The sequence below is a fragment of the Delphinapterus leucas genome, chromosome X, assembly GCF_059928025.1.
Source record: "Delphinapterus leucas isolate spDelLeu-1000000601 "Yukka" chromosome X, BTC_Dleu_Yukka2, whole genome shotgun sequence".
In the NCBI taxonomy this organism is placed as follows: Eukaryota; Metazoa; Chordata; class Mammalia; order Artiodactyla; family Monodontidae; genus Delphinapterus; species Delphinapterus leucas.
The window spans coordinates 88,864,326-88,886,645 of NC_143150.1; the positions used below are offsets into that span (position 1 = coordinate 88,864,326).

Genomic DNA, 22,320 nt, shown 5'->3' on the forward strand with positions numbered 1-22,320 from the left:
GGTTCACTAATCCTAACTGTTCTAATCACCACTTGTTCTCACACTGGTTTCTCTTCCAGGCTTGAATAGAACATTCCTCTTAACTTGCCTTAAATATTCAGACCTACCATCAGAAGCCCTTCTGATGTTCTAAGATTCTTTTATTTTTGAGAGAGGGGAGTTCAAAAGTCCCAGCATTATGAGTATCTTTATGGGGACAGCAGGCACAGATTCTTCTCCAGACTTAAATTTGATTTTCTATTTATAGTCTTTGTTTCCTTTCTCAGCCATCCGTGTTCTGTTACTCATGGGAAGGAGAGAGTCTGTGCTTGCATGGAATAATCCACAAAAATCAAAAGCACACTAATAGCTGGTACTAAAGACCCACTGGGCTTAGATTATTAGTATGTAAATTATGCTCCCAATTTTGGCTCAAATACTGATTTCAAATCAATCCCCCAATACCCCATTGCAGCCACATATATACTTACACTTGATAAGTCTTGTGGTCCAATTTAGGAGTCAAAAATATTGCCACCATATCCACAGAAGGAAAGAAGAAATATGTATTGAATTTCTACTTGGCACTAAGCACTTTCATGTATTCCCTTGAGCTTTATTAAGAGTTGAGTGTCACTGTATGTGGTTTTGTAGGTAAAAATGCTGAGGTTTGTAAGTTAAATTACTTGCCCAAAGACAGACACATAATAAGAGATGGAGCTGAGTTTCAAATCCAGGTTTATCTGATTCCAAAATCTACACTCCTTTTCACTGCACAAATTGGGTTTTGCCAGTTGTGCTTAGAAATATAAGGATCTTCATGTGTTTCCTACAACAGCAACTGGCTTTTAGAAGCCAAGTGATAGGACATGGATCCCTGAACATTTGAGAACAACTTTTTTCATTGTCCTCCCTATGTGTGTTTTACTTCACTCAATTTCATTTTATAAACATTTATCAAGTACGTACTATGCATAGGTTGTGGCACTCTGGGCACTTTGCCTATCGGACATAACTCAGCTATGACATATTTTGTGATTTACCAAGAAAGCTTTATACTGAGGTTTGCCTTCCGGCCATGCTCAGTTTTGAAGTAATTTCTATTCCTGGGCCCAGGCCCTATCTTTTGCTGCCATGTTTAATTTGGTAGGAGGTTACTTTATGGCAATAGACCTGAGCAACATTAGCAGTTTTGTTCTGTTATGTCTTTGTCTTCCCTTGCTGAAGCAAGTGCCAAATTTTAGCATATTTATCCGCAGCTCTTAGTAAGGAGATGGCAGCTTGGGGAAGGGGCATGACTTGCTTACATAGCAGTTTACTGGAGCTGCCCAAACTGTATGCAATTCATAGTCCATTAATCCACTGTCTTCTCCTGGTGCCATATTGCTGCCCATACTGCACCCATGTACAAATATTTCTGTGAAAACTCACAAGTTGGATCATTCAGATCTCCTGTGGTTTTGCCAACTATCCACTCTCTCTCTCACCCCAAATCAATCCTCACTTTCTAGGAGAGAGGGGCTAGGTGTACAGTATAATGAATAGAAATGCTTGTAGGCTTTAGAATCAGACAGACCTGGGTTCAAAGTCATCCTCCTTTGTAACTGTGTGTGACCTTGGAAAACTTGGTAGATCATTCTGAGCTTCAGTGCTTCATCTGTAATATGAGGCTAATAATACTTACCTTGCAGTATTGTGAGTATTAGCACTAATGGATACAAGTTGCTTAGCAGGATACCTAACCATAGTGGATATTTCAGAAAAGGTGTGGATTTCAGACTTATGTCTGTGAGTACATTACTTGTTAATCATATTATGAGGGGCCAAAGGGGTTAGCTGTGTCTCCATATTTCTCTGTATCAATTTTGGTATATGTATATTGCTATTAGTGAGACTGTTTAACACTGACTCTCCCCTGCCATCTCCTCTACTCCTTCCCTTTCTTAAGCAATCCTAGTTTTTAGGTCCTGTTTCCAATGACAGGACAGTCCCCTCCCCCTACAAGAAGACAATTTTGCCTACAGGTCTAGCTGTTCCCCAGATCTCAGTTGATAATCCTTCTCTTCCCATTTTAGTCAGCACTGCCTTCTCCCCAGCAAACTTAAAATAGATAGTTGCACACACTGGTTAGGGCACAGTCTCAGAGCCAATGAAATGGTGGTTGAGAGATGGTTCCAGGACGAGTGAGAGTCCTATGCATCACTGGTGGGGAAATGAACCTCTTGTGTCATCTGTAAGTCTGTGAGTGTTTTCAGCCACCCCCAGCCACCCCTCCGTGCTCAAACTAGTCATTTCTTTTCTACTCCTCCTCTCTTCCCCCTTTCCAGGCCTGTCACCTTGACTTAGAATACCACTGATCTCTTTCTTCCTCTCTCTCTTTCCCTCTCTCTTAGTGCATTTGTACTTTTAGGTGGCCCTTTCTGTATAAGCTATCAAGAGTTGAGCAGCACAAAATCCAGATGATAACAGTCAGCATTGCTGTAAGCCTTGGCCAGTGGGTGTTAGAATTTGATTGCTATAGTTAGTAGACATTTAGGAGTTGAGCAGTCTTAATCCCTTAAACATAGCCTGGCTAGAGAGAGTGGTGTTGTTCTACCAGGTGTTTGCCTGCAGGGAGAAATTAGAGAAGGATGCAGGTCTGAATGCTGTTTCAACAGGGAAATAAATGAAGGTCTAAAACTATGAAAAGCTTAGCAGTAGGTCTTAGGGTAAAGCATCTGAACAAGACGTGGGAAATGGCCCCTGGGAAGGGAGGGGAACAGTACCAGCAATGTTCTCAGTCTTTCCTAGTAAGATCCTTGTAGAATGCTTTTCTGCAGTAGATGCACTGCCAAGTTAATTTTTCATTATTGCTACTAAGAATCATCCAGGTCAGAGAAGAGCTTCCCTCAGGGCCCAGCATGGCACTACCATCATTAACCATGAGTATGCATAAAAATGGCACACTTGACTATGCCTATACTTCTTCACCAACAGAGATGGCAGAGATTTATACTGCTGGATGGCAGAAAAGGGATGAGAAGGCAAAATTAGGCTTTGAAAATACAGACTACTAATTAAAATGATATCAAACAACACAGAAAACATAAAATATAGAGATACAGTGAAAAGAGCCTTGTGCCAGAGCCAGTTTACAACATGGTGACCTTGGGCAAGTCACTTTACTTCCCTGAGTCACAGTGTTCTTATCTGGAAGAGTCGTATAGCTGATTCACTTTACTTTTTCTTTTTTTAACATCTTTATTGGAGCATAATTGCTTTACAGTGGTGTCTTAGTTTCTGCTTTATAACAAAGTGAATCAGCTATACATATACATATATCCCCATATCTCCTCCCTCTTGCGTCTCCCTCCCACCCTCGCTATCCCACCCCTCTAGGAGGTCACAATGCACTGAGCTGATACCCCTGTGCTATGTGGCTGCTTCCCACTAGCTATCTATTTTACGTTTGGTAGTGTATATATGTCCATGCCACTCTCTCACTTCGTCCCAGCTTGCCCTTCCCCATCCCTGTGTCCTCAAGTCCATTCTCTACCTCTGCGAATTTATTCCTCTCCTTCCCCTATGTTCTTCAGAACCATTTATTTTTTTTAGATTGCATATATATGTGTTCACAAACGGTATTTATTTTTCTCTTTCTGACTTACGTCACTCTGTACGACAGTCTCTAGGTCCATCCACCTCATTACAAATAACTCAATTTCATTTCTTTCTATGGCTGAGTAATATTCCTTATATACATTTGCCACATCTTCTTTATCTATTCATCTGTCAGTGGACACTTAGATGGCTTCCATGTCCTGGCTATTGTAAATAGAGCTGCAGTGAACATTGTGGTACATGACTCTTTTTGAATTATGGTTTTCTCAGGGTATATGCCCAGTAGTGAGGCTGCTGGGTTGTATGGTAGTTCTATTTTTAGTTTTTTAAGGAACTCCATACTGTTCTCCATAGTGGCTGTATCAATTTACATTCCCACCAACAGTGCAAGAGGGTTTTTCTCCACACCCTCTCCAGCATTTATTCTTTGTACATTTTTTGATGATGGCCATTGTAAATGGTGTGAGGTGATACCTCATTGTAGTTTTGATTTACATTTCTCTAATGATAAGTGATGTTGAGCATCCTTTCATGTATTTGTTTGCAATCTGTATATCTTCTTTGGAGAAATGTCTATTTAGGTCTTCTGCCCATTTTTGGATTAGGTTGTTTGTTTTTTTGATATTGAACTGCTTGTAAATTTTGGAGATTAATCCTTTGTCAGTTGCTTCATTTGCAAATAGTTTCTCCCATCCTGAGGGATGTCTTTTCATCTTGTTTATGTTTTCCTTTGCTGTTCAAAAGTTTTTAAGTTTCATTAGGTCCCATTTGTTTATTTTTGTTTTTATTTCCATTTCTCTAGGAGGTGGGTCAAAAACGATCTTGCTGTGATGTATGTCATAGAGTGCTCTGCCTATGTTTTCCTCTATGAGTTTTATAGTGTCTGGTCTTACATTTAGTTCTATAATCCATTTTGACTATGGTGTTTGTTTCTGTGTATGGTGTTAGAGAATGTTCTCATTTCATTCTTTTCCATGTAGCTGTCCAGCTTTCCCAGTACCACTTATTGAAGAGGCTGTCTTTTCTCCATTGTATATTCTTGCCTCCTTTATCAAAAATAAGATGACCATGTGTGTGACGGTTTATTCCTGGGCTTTCTATCCTGTTCCACTAATCTGTATTTCTGTTTTTGTAACAGTACCATACTGCCTTGATTACTGTCGCTTGGTACTATAGTCTGAGGGCAGGGAACCTGATTCCTCCAGCTCCGTTTTTCTTTCTCAAGATTGCATTGGCTTGTTGGTGTCATTACTGTTTGCATACAAATTGTGAAATTTTTTCTTCTAGTTCTGTGAAAAACGCCATTGGTAGTTGATAGGGATTGCACTGAATCTGTAGGTTGCTTTGGGTAGTAGAGTCATTTTCACAATGTCGATTCTTCCAATCCAAGCACATGGTATATCTCTCCATCTGTTTGTATCATCTTTAATTTCTTTCATCAGTGTCTTATAGTTTTCTGCATACAGGTATTTTGTCTCCTTAGGTAGGTTTATGCCTAGATATTTTATTCTTTTTATTGCAATGGTAAATGGGATTGTTTCCTTAATTTCTCTTTCAGATTTTTTATCTTTAGTGTATAGGAATGCCAGAGATTTCTGTGCATTAATTTTGTATCCTGCTACTTTACCAAATTCATTGATTAGCTCTGTAGTTTACTGATAGCATTTTTAGGATTCTCTATGTATAGTACCATGTCATCTGCAAACAGTGACAGCTCTACTTCTTCTTTTCTGATTTGAATTCCTTTTATTTGTTTTTCTTTTCTGGTTGCTGTTGCTTAAACTTCCAAAACTATGTTGAATAATAGTGGTGAGAGTGGACAACCTTGGCTTCTTCCTGATCATAGAGGAAATGCTTTCAATTTTTCACCCTTGAGGATGATGGTGGCTGTGGGTTTGTCATATATGGCCTTTATTATGTTGAGCTAAGTTCCCTCTATGCCTACTTTCTGCAGGGTTTTTATCATAAATTGGTGTTGAATTTTGTCAAAAGCTTCTTCTGCATCTATTGAGATGATCACATGTTTTTTCTCCTTCAACTTGTTATATGGTGTATCACATTGATTGATTTGTGTGTATTGAAGAATCCTTGCATTCCTGGGATAGGCCCCACTTGATCATGGTGTATGATCCTTTTAATGTGTTGTTTGATTCTGTTTCTGGCATTTGGTTGAGGATTTTTGCATCTATATTCATCAGTGATACTGGCCTGTAGTTTTCTTTCTTTGTGACATCTTTTTCTGGTTTTGGTATCGGGGTAATGGTGGCCTCATAGAATGAGTTTGGGTATGTTCCTCCCTCTGCTATATTTTGGAAGAGTTTGAGAAGGATAGGTTTTAGCTCTTCTCTAAATGTTTGATAGAATTTGCCTATGAAGCCATCTGGTTCTTGGTTTCTGTTTGTTGGAAGATTTTTAAACATAGTTTTAATTTCAGTGCTTGTGATTGACCTGTTTATATTTTCTATTTCTTCCTGGTTCAGTCTCGGAAGGTTCTGCTTTTTGAAGAATTTGTCCATTTCTCCCAGATTGTCCATTTTATTGGCATAGAGTTGCCTCTTGTAATCTCTCATGATCCTTTGTATTTCCACAGTGTCAGTTGTTACTTCTCCTTTTTCATTTCTAATTCTATTGATTTGAGTCTTCTCCCTTTTTTTCTTGATGAGTCTGTCTAATGGTTTATCAATTTTGTTTATCTTCTCAAAGAACCAGCTTTTAGTTTTATTGATCTTTGCTATCATTTCCTTCATTTCTTTTTCATTTATTTCTGATCTGATTTTTATGATTTCTTTCCTTCTGCAAACTTTGGGATTATTTTTTTCTTCTTTCTCTAATTGCTTTAGATGTAAGGATAGGTTTTTTATTTGAGATGTTTTTTGTTTCTTGAGGTAGGATTGTATTGCTATAGCCTTCCCGCTTAGAACTGCTTTTGCTGCATCCCATAGGTTTTGGGTGTCGTGTTTTCATTGTTATTTGTTTCTAGGTATTTTTTATTTCCTCTTTGATTTCTTCAGTGATCTCTTGGTTATTAAGTAGTATATTGTTTAGCCTCCATGTGTTTGTATTTTTTACAGATTTTTCCCTGTAATTGATGTCTAATATCATAGCATTGTGGTCGGAAAAGATACTTGGTATGATTTCACTTTTGTTAAATTTCACAAGACTTAATTTGTGACCCATGATATGATCTATGCTGGAGAATGTTTCGTGAGCACTTGAGAAGAAAGAGTATTCTGTTATTTTTGGATGGAATGTCCTATAAATATCAATTAGGTCCATCTTGTTTAATGTATCATTTAAAGCCTGTGTTTCCTTATTTATTTTCGGTTTGGATGATCTGTCCATGGGTGAAAATGGGGTGTTAAATGCCCCTACTATGATTGTGTTACTGTTGATTTCCCATTTTATGGCTGTTAGTATTTGCCTAATGTATTGAGGTGCTCTTATTTGGGTGCATAAATATTTACAATTGTTATGTCTTCTTCTTGGATCAATCCCTTGATCATTATGTAGTGTCCTTCTTTGTCTCTGGTAATAGTCTTTATTTCAAAGTCTATCTGTTCTGATGTGAGAATTGCTAATCCAGCTTTGTTTTAATTTCCATTTTCATGGAATATATTTTTCCATCCCCTCACTTTCAGTCTGTATCTATCCCTAGGTCTGAAGTGGGTCTCTTGTAGACAGCATATATATATGGGTCTTGTTTTTGTATCCATTAATCCAGTCTTTGTCTTTTGGTGGAAGCATTTAATCCATTTACATTTAAGGTAATTATCAATATGTATGCTCCTGTTACCATTTTCTTAATTGTTTTGGGTTAGTTATTGTAGGTCTTTTCCTTCTCTTGTGTTTCCTGCCTAGAGAAGCTCCTTTAGCATTTGTTGTAAAGCTGGTTTTGTTGTGCTGAATTCTCTTAGCTTTTGCTTGCCTGTAAAGGTTTTAATTTCTCCATCGAATGTGAGTGAGATCCTTGCTGGGTAGAGTAATCTTGGTTGTAGGTTTTCCCCTTTCATCACTTTAAATATGTCTTGCCATTCCCTTCTGGCCTGCAGAGTTTCTGCTGAAAGATCAGCTGTTAACCTTATGGGGATTCCCTTGTATGTTATTTGTTGCTTTTCCCTTGCTGCCTTTAATTTTTTTCTTTGTATTTAATTTTTGCTAGTTTGATTAATATGTGGCTTGCATGTGTCTCCTTGGATTTATCCTGTATGGGACTCTCTGTGCTTCCTGGACTTGATTGACTATTTCCTTTCCCAAATTAGGGAAGTTTTCTACTATAATCTCTTCAAATATTTTCTCAGTCCCTTTCTTTTACCCTTCTTCTTCTGGGACCCCTATAATTCGAATGCTGCTGCATTTAATGTTGTCCCAGAGGTGTCTAAGACTGTCCTCAAGTATTTTCATTTTTTTTTATTCTGCTCTGCATTCGTTATTTCCATTATTTTATCTTCCAGATCACTTATCCATTCTTCTGCCTCAGTTATTCTGCCATTGATTCCTTCTAGAGAATTTTTAATTTCATTTATTGTGTTGTTCATCATTGTTTGTTTGCTATTTAGTTATTCTAGGTCCTTGTTAATCATTTCTTGTATTTTCTCCATTCTATTTCCAAGATTTTGGATCATCTTTATTATCATTACTCTGAAACTTTTTTCAGGTAGACTTCCTATTTCCTCTTCATTTGTTTGGTCTGGTTGGTTTTTACCTTGCTCCTTTATCTGCTGTGTGTTTCTCTGTCTTCTCATTTTGCTTAACTTACTGTGCTTGGGGTCTCCTTTTTGCAGGCTGCAGGTTCATAGTTCCCGTTTTTGCTGTCGTCCCCCAGTGGCTAAGGTTGGTTCAGTGGGTTGTGTAGGCTTCCTGGTAGAGGGGACTAGTTCCTGTGTTCTGGTGGATGAGGCTGGATCTTGTTTTTCTGGTGTGCAGAACTGTGTCTGGTGGTGTGTTTTGTGGTGTCTGTGACCTTATTATGATTTTAGGCATCCTCTCTGCTAATGGTCGGGGCTGTGTTCCTGTCTTGCTAGTTGTTTGGCATAGGGTCTCCAGCACTGTAGCTTGCTGGTTGTTGAATGGAGCTCGGTCTTAGCGTTGCGATGGAGATCTCTGGGAGAGCTTTCGCCATTTGATATTACATGGATCCGGGAGGTCTCTGGTGGACCAATGTCCTGAACTTGGCTCTCCCACCTCAGTGGCACAGGCCTGACACCTGGCTGGAGCACCAAGACCCTGTTAGCCACATAGCTGCTCACTTTTCTAGTTCTGCTCCAGAATCACAACAGAGCTCATTTCCTGGGCCCTGGGCCCCCCACCAGACAGCTGTATTCACTTGCAAATGCCTAGACTGGTGGAACTTGTTTTCTGGCTATTGTTGAAGGCAATTGTTCCTGTGAAACCCCAGGGCCCAGCGAAATTAGATCCTTTGGTGTGGATGAGTGAGCAAGCCCAACCAGGGCTTAGCAGCACCCCCTGGGGAAGGGAAAGGGTTTGGCCTCACTTTGTTATACAGCAGCAACTAACACAACAATGTTAAGCAATTATACTTCAATAAAGTTGTTAAAAAAAAAAACCGAACTGAACCAAATACCTGCGATTCACACCATCAGTCTCCCCCTGCCATTCTGCCTCCTTCAGTCAATTGACATAGGATAGGGTACATCTTGCAATAAGACCAGTGGTTTAAACCTTACTTTTTTTCTTTCAGTGAAGGAATAACTGGTCTTCCATGTGCTGTAAAATCCAAGAGAGATATTAGCTCTGCCATTTATTAACCTATTAAGGGAAGTTACCTAATCTCTCTAAGCCTCAGTTTCTCAATCTATAAAGTGAAGGTTGTTATGGCACCTACTTTTTAGAATTGTTATTGGGCTCAAATGACATACCCCATGTAACATGATTTAACACAGTGCTTCCCACATAGTGAAGACTCACCAACTGTTAGTAATTCATATTACTACTACTATTACTACTGCTACTACTACTCAAGAAAGTTTATCCCTGGTGACCTCCTTTTACCAACTGGCACAGCTTTTCAACTTTGTTACCTGGCCAGTAATTTCTCTATAACCAAGGCCCACAACATAGTTTCCTCCTTGACAGATTAGTGTCTCCTGCAATCACAGCTCTTTCCTCCATTTTCCCTCCAGGTTTTGTGGGCTGTCAAATTACCATACCTCATACCCTCTTGCCTCCACATGAGGCAATTTTGTTCAGCCAGGGACAGTCCTCTGCTCAGAAGCAGCAAGGCTATCCATAGCTTTAGGCATTGGGTGGAGTCTCCCATGGGTCTGTCCCTCACCCTGCCCCCAAGCTCTTCCTACCCCTGAGGTGTCCTTACCTGAGACCTTGCTCCTGCTCTCACCTACCACTGATGGGGCAAATTGGGCAAGCACACACACACACCGCATGCACACAGGTTGCCCATTCCCCCCAACACACAACCACTAGTGAATTACTGAATTTAATCTTCCCTAGACTACTATTGCTGCAAGAAGCAAGCAAACCAACTGGTTCTAGCATCAGTTTCTGTCTTCCAACTTCATGATTCTTGTCAACACCAGTTCATAAGGCTGAGAAAAAAATGAAAAGTCACACATCCCCTCTTTATTATCTAACCACTTCATCCCCAGAGGACCTGTTAGTGAATGTAGTTTTAGATCCTGTGTGCATCTTCAGATGGCTATCTGCATGGGGCCAGTTTGGCAATAAGACAATGTCCCCAACTCCCTAAGAACATGTGGTTAGGTGATATGGGCTCACCACGCCTACTTTATTATAGGCACTTGAAGCCATGATTGGAAAGAGGGAGCTCTAAAGACCAAAGCACAGGAAGCACCAATTGAGTCTTCATTGCTTTGCTCTTTGAGTGAGCTGTAGCCAAATGAACTACATATTTGCATACTTGCAAGGTTCATTTTGGCCTTAGGTTGCAAACATTTAAAAATACCTCTAAAGGCTGAAGTTCCCACGTTTAGGAGCTCCTAGACGGTCCAGCATATTGTCACAAAGTATCAAAATATGCAAAATATGGGATTATGACATTTCAGGCATCTCTCCAAAAAACAGTTTTTTCCCTCCCCTTTGTGAAATCATTTGTAGTACATGGTCTCTCTCAGCTAAATAAGTGGGAAATCTGCAGATATTACTGGCCATGGCTTTTCCTCCTAGGTGAAATTGTGGCCCCTAGGGGAAGAAATAAGTGGACTGAAGTGATCCTCAGGTTGGACCTGACACCCAAGCCAGATCATTATGACCATCATCCTGTAGATGCTTAGAATTTGGAGGGGAGAGGCAGTAGAGTCAAACAGACCTGGCTTTAAACCCCATCTCTGCCACTCACTGTGACTTAGAACTAATCACTTATCCTCTCTGATCCTCAACTTCTCCACCTCCCCGACAGGACTGTTTCTGTGGGCATTAAATGAGATAATGCATGTAAAGCAAGAGCAAACAGCAGACATTTGTCATCCAGGAACAACTCTCTTCCTCTGGAGTGGGATAATTGAAAAGAAACTTAGAGAAGATGCTGCCTTGTCTGCCTCTATGAGGACATCGCCAGAGTCTGAACAGGAGCCACTGGTCTCACAGAAGGTGGTTAGGATAAAGAAGGCATGTGGCTTGGTGGTGGGACCCAAGGGCTAGAAGCAATGGGGGGAGTGTCTCTGAGAGAAGAAACATCCACAGGATATTAAAAGAACCTATCCATCTCTGGCTGCTGATGGTCAGGTGAAAGGATGGGGAAGAAAGCAGTTGGAAGCAGGCATGTTTTGTCATTCCTTGTAATTCAGTGACACTAGGTATGATAGTTGCTGTCCTGGCCTCTGTGACCTTGGTTAAGCTGAAGACCCATGTCCAAAATTCCATGATATCCTTCCTTTAGGGACTTTGTGTGACCACAGAACTTCCTTTTCTAGGCAGCAGCAACTGCAGCTGTAGCAACAGGGGTCTTCTGCTAAGCTTCTGCTTATACCACTCCTTTAACTGGATTTCCTGCTTCTGAGATTTTGGTTCTCCCAAGGCTCAAAAACAATCCTCCTTCCCCTAGTTGACACCTTTCATCTTCCCTGCATTTGCAGAGCAAAACCAACCTTTTGCAGGAAGCATTCCCATTAGCCACTCTTCTCAAACTTCCAAAGCTCTGACCCAGTCTGTCCTCTTGATCCCAGTCTTGGAGTCAAGCCATGTTCCTGCTGGTATCCTCGCACCCCTTTCCATGCTCTTCCTCTGAAGCCCCTCAAAACTATACACCTGTTCCAGGAGGTGCTGCCAATATAGAGCAAACTCAATGGCTGTGGTTATAGGGCCCCTCCACTCACATGAAGGAGGTCAGAGAGGATTCCCCACATCACTGAAATAGAGTGGCCAGAAGCCCAGTACTGGTTCTGTCACAAATTTGCTGTTTGACTTGAAGTGTAGCCCCTCTGGGGCCCTATTTTCATCATCTTTAACAGGGTGGGGAGGGATATTACTCATTGCTAAGGTCAGGTTAGCTCTGAAAGTTAAAAGGCTGTTTTGTGGCAAGAGCACAGACTTTGAACTACATAGACCAAAGCTTGTATCCCCACCCAGAGCCAAGTTACTTATAATCTCTCCTAGCAGTGAAATGGCTTGTTCAAGGCTGCACAGTTCAAACCTGTGTGTAGGTCTGGAAGGACTCAGCCAAGCTCTTCCCACTTTGTGGCTGGTGCTAGTCCCAGGGCAATTACCAAGAGCCAGGTTACTGCTTTCTGCAGTTTGTCATCCTGGGTCCAAATTGCTCATCTCCTCCCCAATCCGCAAGCAATTAATGGTCCTTACCATTCCTAGGAAACTCCAATAACAGAAAAAGAAAAGAGAGAGATTTGAGAAGACATATCTTTTTAGGCTTTATGGTCCCAGTGGACTAGTTTTAAAGTTACCAGCCATTGATATTTATCTTATCAATGTACTCACACCAATGCAAAATGACATGTATATACAGAGAGTCATTGCAGTATTGTTTGTAATAGAATAAGATTTTAAACCATTGTCCATCAATAGGGAACTGTTTAAATAAATCATATTATATCCATACAGCAGAATGCTATGCAACTGTAAAAAGAAATGAGGCAGCTCAGTATGTACAGATATTGAAAGGGTTCCACGATATATTAAGTGTAGAAAGCAAGAGACAAAACATCATGCGTAGAAGGTTATGATTTACGTGAAGAAAGAATATATGTGTATAAAATATCTTTGGAATGATATGGAAGAACTGGCTAAAGTTTTTACATAGTCAGAGAAAAATGTAACATCATTTTCAACTGTCTTTTATTTCACTCATAGAGAGCAGGGATGTGGTTGAGGCTCTATAGTTCTTCCTTAGCACAGGAAGCAGTGGGAGGGATTTGCAGCTATAGCCCTTGCAGACATGAGCAGCAGGAAGACCTAGCACCTGAGTGCTAGGGTGACAAAAGGTCTCAGTTTGCCCATGACTTTTCTGGTTTTAGCACTGAAAGTCCTGGGAAAACTGGGACAGTTTGTCACCCTATTCCTCATTCTTCTGCTTCAGTCTTTAGCCAGCCCGGCTTGCTAGTGCCAGAGAGGGGAGCTCCCAGTAGTGAGATGAATGGAGTGCTTGCCTCCACAATCCACAAGGGACTCACAGTTATAGAATGGCTAGCAGGCACATGCTGTGCAAGGTATTCTCATCTAACAGACAAGGAAATTGAGGCTCAGAGAGGTTAAGTGATTTGCCCAAGGTCACACAGCTAGTAAGTGCTGGAGCCAGTCTGTCTGACTCCAGCTATGTCAACAGGACCCTGGGGAATGTAAAGCTTTCAGGAGAGCAGAGGGCCTGGCTTTTCTTAAAGCCTAAAGCACCCATAGTTGCATTTTAACCAAATCAAACATTGTTTCTCTGAATCAACTTTGGCAATCCTGTGTTAGGAAATGGCTTTCTTCCCATCACCCCAGCCCCCAAAGCAAAGAGAATACATGTTCCAGGTTTTGGAGCCATAGACAGAAAGCTGGCTTCTCTAGCTGTGCTCATAGTGGAAGTCTGGTTTTCACTGGAGGAATGATAACCTGCTCATCCCAACTTGATCCAGCCTCCCTCCCAAGAGCCGCATGAGAAAGTAAAACAGCAGAGCAGCCAGCTAATAACAGGTAGTGGTGTATGTTATGATGCTTGCTTACTTTTTGATTGGGTGGGGGTGGAATTCAATTTGGCTATGTAATAGGGGCTTCTTTTGCTAGGAAAGGGTAAGAGAATCCTCCAAAGCCTCATACATCAAAAACCCACCGAGCCACAGAAAAACAGACCTAGCAGATAGTAGAAGCTTTGGGGGATTTCAGAGGAGCACAGGAAAAGGTCATAGAAGCAGCTGTACTTGCCCTTTCCCTATTAAGCAGCAGGCAGGTGTTAATTATATATAGGCAATTGGACTGCTTTATAGACCCTGTTGAGATATTCTATAGAATATATTTTATAAATATGGAGCAAGGGAAATGCTTACCATCACTGTTGGCAATTAATTTGTACATGCTGAGTTGCAGAGCACTGGGGAGAGAGATCACTGGTACCAGAGTGCAGGAGTTTCTGGGAATGATGAATTGGGGGATTGGCTTATTAAAGATGATGCAAAAAGAAACTGCTTTCTCTGCAAGAGCTGCCACAGGTTAGGCAAAGACATTTTGTGTGAACGCTGTACTCAAGACCTGAATGAACTATGCCTCGATAAATCCCGTGCTCTTGGATTGGAATGAAGTCAATTGATGACTGTGGTGATTGAATTCAGCACCACACTCACTCCCACTACTAAACTTCCAGCCTTGAGAGTTTTAGAGACGTCAGTGTTATTTGGATTTTAATATCACATAGAACTGCCTGCAATATGTTCTGGTTTAAGAAGCATTAGGTGGGTCACGTGGCATTTCAGTATGTACAAGGATCCAATGACCCTTCCTAAATTCTTCCTATCTGCAGCATCACAAATATTGCTACAGGAATGTGACAGCTTGGACCAAGAGGGTTACAGGTGTGCCTCATTTTATGAACTAGCTGTGTGCCTGTAAACTTGGCCACCAAAAAACAATTCCCGTATAGAATCCTGTTCCTCATTGCCTTCCATAATAACACTGGAGATGCATTCTTCTGACAAATATTGTAGCCCCAAGATGCTGCAAAATCTTAAAAATGTCAAACATTGACAATCTTACTTGAGAGGAAAAATGTCAAATATCTTGATAATGTCTTAGAAATAAAAGTATAAGCCACCCGGACTTCCCTGATGGCACAGTGGTTAAGAATCCACCTGCCAATGCAGGGGACACAGGTTCGAGCCCTGGTCTGGGAAGATCCCACATGCCGTGGAGTAACTAAGCCCGTGCACCACACCTACTGAGCCTGAGCTCTAGAGCCCGTGAGCCACAACTGCTGAGCCCGTGTGCCACAACTACTGAAGCCCGCGCACCTAGAGCCCGTGCTCCGCAACAAGAGAAGCCATGGCTATGAGAAGCCCGCAACGAAAAGTAGCCCCCGCTTGCCACAATTAGAGAAAGCCCACGTGCAGCAACGAAGACCCAAAGCATCCAGAAAAAAACACACACACATATATATATATATATGCCACTTAAAGAAACCGGAGTTCAGGGTGTCTTTCACAGGACAGAACTGAGTTAGATGCCTTTCACTACCTACTTCAGAGGGGTGCTGGGAAGATTCAATAACAAAAGTAGAAGCACTTTATCCATTCCAAAGTGCTGTATACATGTGAATTCTCCTTACTCTTCTAGTTATTCTTGGACAGTCACTTTAAAGAAACAGGAGAACTACTGATCTAGAAATTGGAAGTAACACTCCACATGGCTGTGGCAAGGAGTCAATGAAATGATGTTATCTGCAAGAAACCAGGAACTGGAAAGTACTGTGAAAACCCTGTTACAGGATAGGCGAGGGCTCTTCTACTAATGCCTCACTTTACAGGATGTATTTGTTTGTTTGTTTGTCTCTTCCAATTTTTGTCTCATGTCCTTGTTAAGCTTAGTGACCCTAGGCAGGTAAAGGTTCATTTGCATGCACATTTTCTTGACTTGAGGTAATATACTGATTGAGTGATTTTTAGCTTCTGCTTGTTTAAACTGGCTTCCAGGGGATGCTTGTTGGGTTTTTAAGTAAACCATGGTTTATTTAGAAACATCTCCCAAAGGGGGACAGAGTTTAAAGGGAAAGAAACTACAGGAACTTTACCTTCTCCCAACCCAGGTTTGGACATTTGTAGAAGTTCAGAGTTGACAATATAGAGCCTGTGTTTAGAACTTAAGAAACTCTTATATTGTCTTCTAACCTTTCTCCCTCCAATACATAAATAAAGTTATCTGCTACCAACTTGGTAATATATATCTCACATGTACAGGCTCCTCGCACACAAACTCTGAACTCATACACTGCAACCTCTTCTATCGCCAGGAATACCTACCACTCACTCACTTTGTCATCTTGAGAAATTCACAGTAGTTATAGTTCAGTTCAGAAATTGCAAATTGGTTGCCTATGGGCAGATTTTGGCCTCATCCATGTTTTGTTTGGCCCTCACAAGTTTTTTGTTGTTTTAATTTAATTAGTAGCTAGTATTTCCATATTCCAAAACTTCACACAAATTTTCACTTGGATTGCCAGCTTGTCTTGAAAAATGGAATGAACTGGTAACACCAGTCAGCATTCAATCACAATCACCTAGAACTTAGCAGCAGCTGGGCTTGGGCTCCTCAGTTCCCCTGCTAGGTTGTTGACTTCTGTTACCAGCTAGCCTTCTATGGGCATTGAGTAGACAGTCCTGCACTTAAAGCTAGTGCATACAAAGCAACCAGTTTAATATCATGGAAAGGAGAGGAGATAATTGTGATTTGGCTGGTGTACCCAATGGCAGGATGTGTGAGTGGATAGCCACTGTCTTAGTGGAACCTCTCATTTGAACCAGAAGGTAAACATTTAGCACAATGAACATGAAGCTCCCAGGGCTTTTTTTTTGCTTTTATTTATTTATTTCTGGTTGTGTTGGGTCTTCGTTTCTGTGCGAGGGCTTTCTCCAGTTGCGGCAAGTGGGGGCCACTCTTCATCGCGGTGCGCGGGCCTCTCACTATCGCGGCCTCTCTTGTTGCGGAGCACAGGCTCCAGACGCGCAGGCTCAGTAGTTGTGGCTCATGGGCCTAGTTGCTCCACAGCATGTGGGGTCTTCCCAGACCAGGGCTCTAACCCGTGTCCCCTGCCTCGGCAGGCAGACTCTCAGCCACTGCGCCACCAGGGAAGACCCAGGGCTTTTTCAAATGGTTCTCTGAGCTCACATAACCTCGTGTTTGTCTACATGGATTATCAGTCCCTCCCTCTCCACTCCCACTGTCCATATCTCCATATCTTTGTGACAGGGAATATGCCTGTAACTTCTTTAGCTGCCCTGAAGGGCCTAGCAAAAGGTAGAGTCAATAGTAGAAGCTCAGAAAATACAAATGAAGCACTCTATCCAATTATAGATGCACCATGAAGTCTTTGTTTTCTTGACTGTGACAAATGCTGAGTTCATGGAATGAGAACTGAAGGTTTTGATGACTTGCTGTGTCCTCAGATTAATGGATTAATTAACTAATTAATTAATTGGTTTGCTGTGTCCTTAGATGGATAACAGGATGTTATTTATTAGCAGGGCACAAGTAAGGGAAGAAAAGGGAACATTTCTTAAGTACCAGGAAGGGGAATTAAATAGTGCTCATTACTACGGGTTGACAGAAGGAAGTAGCTGGGGAGAAGAGGCTGAATTCTACTTACTTTAGTATGTCAAATGAACAGGGTATGGGAATTTTCTGAAGGAACCAGAAGGCCCAGGGTTGTGGGAATCTTCTGGAGAAACAAATCCTCTTCCTTGTTTCATCATTGCCACCTCACCCCATCATCCTACCCCTGAAAGCAACAGGAGGAGAAGAGAGCTAGGCATGGCAGCAAGGGTAAGAAAAAATAGTTGAAGGGAGGTTTTAAACTGAAAATGGAAGGAAGGGTAAAATATTCAGCCAAAAACTGTAAATGGGCTATTACAAGGGATACTATACATGATAAAATAAGAACAATGGAAGCGTTTAGTAATTGACAAAGTAGAATAACTTGGGAAAGGGGCAGAATGGGTGTGGCTTCAGTTGTACAAAGTTGGAGCAGTTAAAATTTTGAACTTAAGTCTTTAGCAGAAAGGGGTAAATATGACTGCCTAGGTCTCATGAAGACTTAGTGTAGAAGAATATATGGCATAAAGGTGAGAAGGTTGGATAGAGAATAGCAAACACCATAATTGAGAGTGTATTCCATAGGCTATCTGACCAGAAAAAGGAAAGAGTGATGTAATCACAGTGTCTACACAAGAGTTGTTTTCTCATTGATGACTCAATTTCAACAATTTAAATGTAATTTCTCAGTCTCCATGCCACCTTCAACCTTCCCACAAGATCTTATTGATTTCTTGTCTTGACTTCTTGGCACCATTCTTTTGTAAACATATCGAGGGTGGTACAATAACCTTGAAACTCCCATAAGTTATCAAGACAATTCACGTAAACTTTGAATGCTATGAACTACGTTTCAATTGACATACAGAGGTTCTGTCCATTGGTACTAACTTACTGGTTAAATAATTGAACAGGTAATGTAATAGATGTGTGTATATTTGGGAGAATGGGGGTAGTAAAAGATTGTTCAGACAGGGTTCCAAACTTAAATACCTGCTGGAGTCGGGTGCCCCATCTGAAGGGAGCAGCTGCTACTCTGTTCCAGCAGATTGTTACCATGTGAGAAGATAGGTCCACTGTTACCACCTGTTCTGATTTTTTAAAAAAATGGAAACTTGGATTTTTATTTGAAAATTTCTGCCTTTTAAATATTATGAACTAATTAAAAACTGAAAAAACATCAGATGGGCCAAATAAAACACTTCCACAACCATCAAATGGTGAATTCTAATTTAGATGTTGGATGGAATTCATGGTAGAGCTTTGATCCGATGACTTAATGTCTGTCTCTTCATCCATTCAGCATGGGCTTTGGTCCAGCTTGGTGGGTTTGAGTACTTCTCCCAAATGGTAGACTTGCATATTGATTTGTATTCTATAAATGTAACTGAGAACCTCCCCAATTGTAACAGTGGTAAGTAGACTCTATGCTTGGTTAGAGTCAGTCTATCTGACAAGTAACTGAAAAATCAGTTGGTCAGACTATGAGATATGTAAAGAAAGTAATCAAATGGTAGTTCCTTTTTGGTGTCCTTTTTGCTCTCACCAGATCATGAATCCCTTGAAGGCCATGGTAAAGACTTGGGATTTGGTTCTAAAAGTGTTGGGAAGCCATTGGAGGCTTGTGAGCAGGGAAGGAATGTGATCCAACTTAACATTCTAAAAGGAACACTCTAAAAGAGCAGAGAGGAAGGCCCTGTCCAGGCCTACAATCTGGAGACTTCCAGAAAATCTGCCTTTACTGAATTCAGCCTCTTTCCCGACCATTTGTTCTTCCCTAGGAATGTAGTTCTTATATTTATGTGTTCCGTCCCTCCTTCCCACCTCCCACCACCAATGGCAATGTTCTCCATGGTTCTTGGGCCATGTATCCTTAGAAACTTAGAGCCTATATCATCCTGAATGTGTTATCCAAGGGTAACCAATACCCTTTCTGATTGAACTAACTTCCTCGTCTTCTTGCCTGGACCTTGGGCCATTCCTCAGATATGTGACAGAGAGCTTTCCAGATATCTGATCTTCTCAAATGAGAGGACAAGTGATATGGTCTTGCAAATTGATCTAATTAATCAACACTATGCTGCTATCTTTCAGAAAATATTGAAGGAAGGACCTCTGCTGAAGAACTGTAACTCCTTCAAGAGGTGGAAACTCAGATATTTTCTGGTTCGAGGACAAAGGCTCTGCTTTGCACACCATCCTGCGGTAAGAGAACATATATATATATATATATATATATATATATATATATATATATTCTTGTCAATTGGGTTAATAGGTGGGTACCAGGAAATATTTTGTGGGGAGATGGGCCAACATGTTGGCAAGCATTAAGGTGGCTAACCCTTACCTGCTCCACTAGGCCCCTAGATAGACCATATCCCATTATCTTCTCCAGTGCAAACCTTTAGGTAGCTGAACTACCTAAGCCTTCCTATAAATCCACATAAAAGTTTTGGGAAGAGTTGTGTTTTTGGTTTAGTTTGGTTTGGTTTTTGTTTGTCCCATGACATATCAAAAACCATGATGCTAAATAAATCCCAGCTCAAGCCAAAGGAATAATGGGATCATGACTGCCAAAAATGCCTAATAGTGTGTGTGTGTGTGTGTGTTTACCTTTTAGTGTCTCTTTGCCTTATTAACCAGACGGTTCCTTTTCCCTCTCCCTCTTATACCTTTCCAGTTTGCACGCTTTGAAACAATTGATCTGTCTCAAGTTGCCTTGGCAGAAAGCAGCTGTAGAAACCTTTGCCACAGTTTTTGCGTAAGTAAGATTAGGAACGACTGAATGGGCAGGGGTGGGAGCTAGCTGGGAGGAGGGGTTGCCATAACCACCTGTTGCCTCTTTAGAGTTCAGATTTCCCAAGTTTCCTTTGATCCCAAAGTGCGTATGGAAATCCACTTAAAGTAGCATTGCAAATGAATGCTAAAGATTATTCATGTGAATATTTTCTACCAGCCCACTGATGGGAAAAAAAGTGATGGCCCTGTTCTCTATTACCAGCCTGATATAAAGCTGAGCTGATTTTGGGGCGGGAGGAGTGACTATTACAAAAATCAATCCTCCTGGTGAAGATAATTTAAATGAGTGTCATTGGGAGGCTTTCAAGAGACTGCCAATATGTTGTAGAATATATCAGGATAATCAAACTACATGACATTCTCTCCTTTGATGAAATAGATAAGAACGTAAATCCAAACTGAAAGCTATCCTATGCTGAGATTACTGATGAGAGTACTTCAAAGAAAGCAGAGGATTTTCTAGGGAAGTATTCAAGGGCTTGTCACTGCTGAAATGTCATAAGGCTTTGGTCATTCACGTAAATCCAGAATAGAAAGCTCACTGAAAGATAGCAAGTCCATTGGCCCAGGAATCCTCCTACCCACCTCCTCCCAGAAATGCTTTTTCTCAGCCTCAGTTGTGGGTTATGGAGACCAGGGTTCCTCTTCAGGCAGGTAGAGAGTGGTACTTAGCAGACTAAAGAGCTATGGGCCCAATACCCTGATTCCATGGCTGGTCCACAGTCTATTCTCCTTTGAAGGGAGAGCAGTTGGATATAAGAGGAAGATCCTACTCTCATTTCTCTCTTATTACATCATACTGACCCAGGACAAAGCTGAGGGTTCTGTTGACCCAGTCCCAAAAATCTTAACCTTTGGGTGATGAACATGCAAGATAATGTTTTTGGTCTCCATTCTACAAAGAAATTCCAAGGGTTAGGTTGCCCCTTAGCCTAATTAAAACACAGAGGCACTATTCATCAGCCCCACACAAGAATGGGTTTGGACCAAAGGAGCGGCTATTGTCACAATTCCCACTAGTTCCTATTGCCATTTATCACAGACACATGCACAAGGAGAAAGAAGTTGCTTGTTGGTGTGGTAAGCTCTAGCTCCAAGATTTGGGCTTGGGGTGGGGGCCGCTGGTAGTGAAGGCAAGTAGGGCCATTGAAGCAATGACTGATGCTACAGCTATCCATGCTCCCTCCTGTCCTCTGTGAGAAGATGAAGCCCTGATCATGGCCTACCTCTGCTAGACCCTCAGCATGGCTTTCTCATTGTTCCTGCAAGGTTTTTGCACCATGCGGGATTAAGAGAGATGATAGTAAAATCCTCTTCAGGTTGTCCCAGACCATAAGAAAGAAAGAAACTGGATTTGTAGTTTCCCCACTCCATTCTCACTCTCCCCTCAAACAGAAAGAGGCACACCCTGATGAAAAATATACCTTTCACCCTTTTCAAGTAGATAGAGCAGCAGTAAGCAAGTAGGATTTTCACACAACCTCATTTGAATAACAGATGGGTGCATGGCTTAGTGTTTAAGAGCATGTGTGCTGGAGCCAAAGAATCTGGGTTCGAATTCTGGCTTAGCTTTTTACCTGCTAGGTGGACGTGGGCAAGTCATTTAACTCCCTTTGCCATGGAAAAATATCCTATTAAGTGGGAAAAATAATAATGCCCAGATCAAGGGGTTGTAAGGAAGATTGAAATAAACAATATACATAAAGTACAATAGAACAATGCCCAGTACATAGTAAGTGCCATTAAAGTGTTGTTTATTATTATTACCATTATTATTAGTTGGGGTGGTTATCTAAGGAACTGTGAGTGGCTCTGGGAGCTTCTGTCTTATATTTAAGAAATGGCTTGGGATGTGCTTAGTAGATCTGTCTAGTTTCTTGGAGAGTTCAAAGGCTTTGTTTGGGGGCAAAGTTTTGGAGTGGGAACCAGCTAATAATGTGTTTTTGTGTAGGTGATCACACCACAACGAAAAGTTACACTGGCTGCACCCAACCGGAAAGATATGGAAGAATGGATTAACGTCATAAAAACCGTGCAACAGGGAGAAATTCGTAAGGTAAGGGAAATAATAGAGAATCTACACAACTCTCACCGGTAAACACCTAATTGATTGCATTAGCTAAGCCACCTTTCCAACAGGGAACTAATAAGATGGAAGCAGATACCATCTGGTCAGGAATTGTGGATGGATATCATTAGGAAACCTGTTTATAAATAGGA

At 41.2% G+C, this 22,320-nt stretch overlaps 1 protein-coding gene across 1 annotated transcript in view; it reads left to right on the forward strand.

Annotated features, from left to right (window-relative positions):
* DGKK (diacylglycerol kinase kappa) overlaps positions 1-22,320 on the forward strand; it is a 160,458-nt gene that overhangs the window by 31,623 nt on the left and 106,515 nt on the right. Inside the window, exons 2-4 of the mRNA XM_089904546.1 lie at positions 19,393-19,503; positions 19,982-20,062; positions 22,052-22,156. Coding sequence (XP_089760672.1) covers positions 19,393-19,503; positions 19,982-20,062; positions 22,052-22,156 — 297 coding nt within the window. The remainder of the gene's footprint in view (positions 1-19,392; positions 19,504-19,981; positions 20,063-22,051; positions 22,157-22,320) is intronic.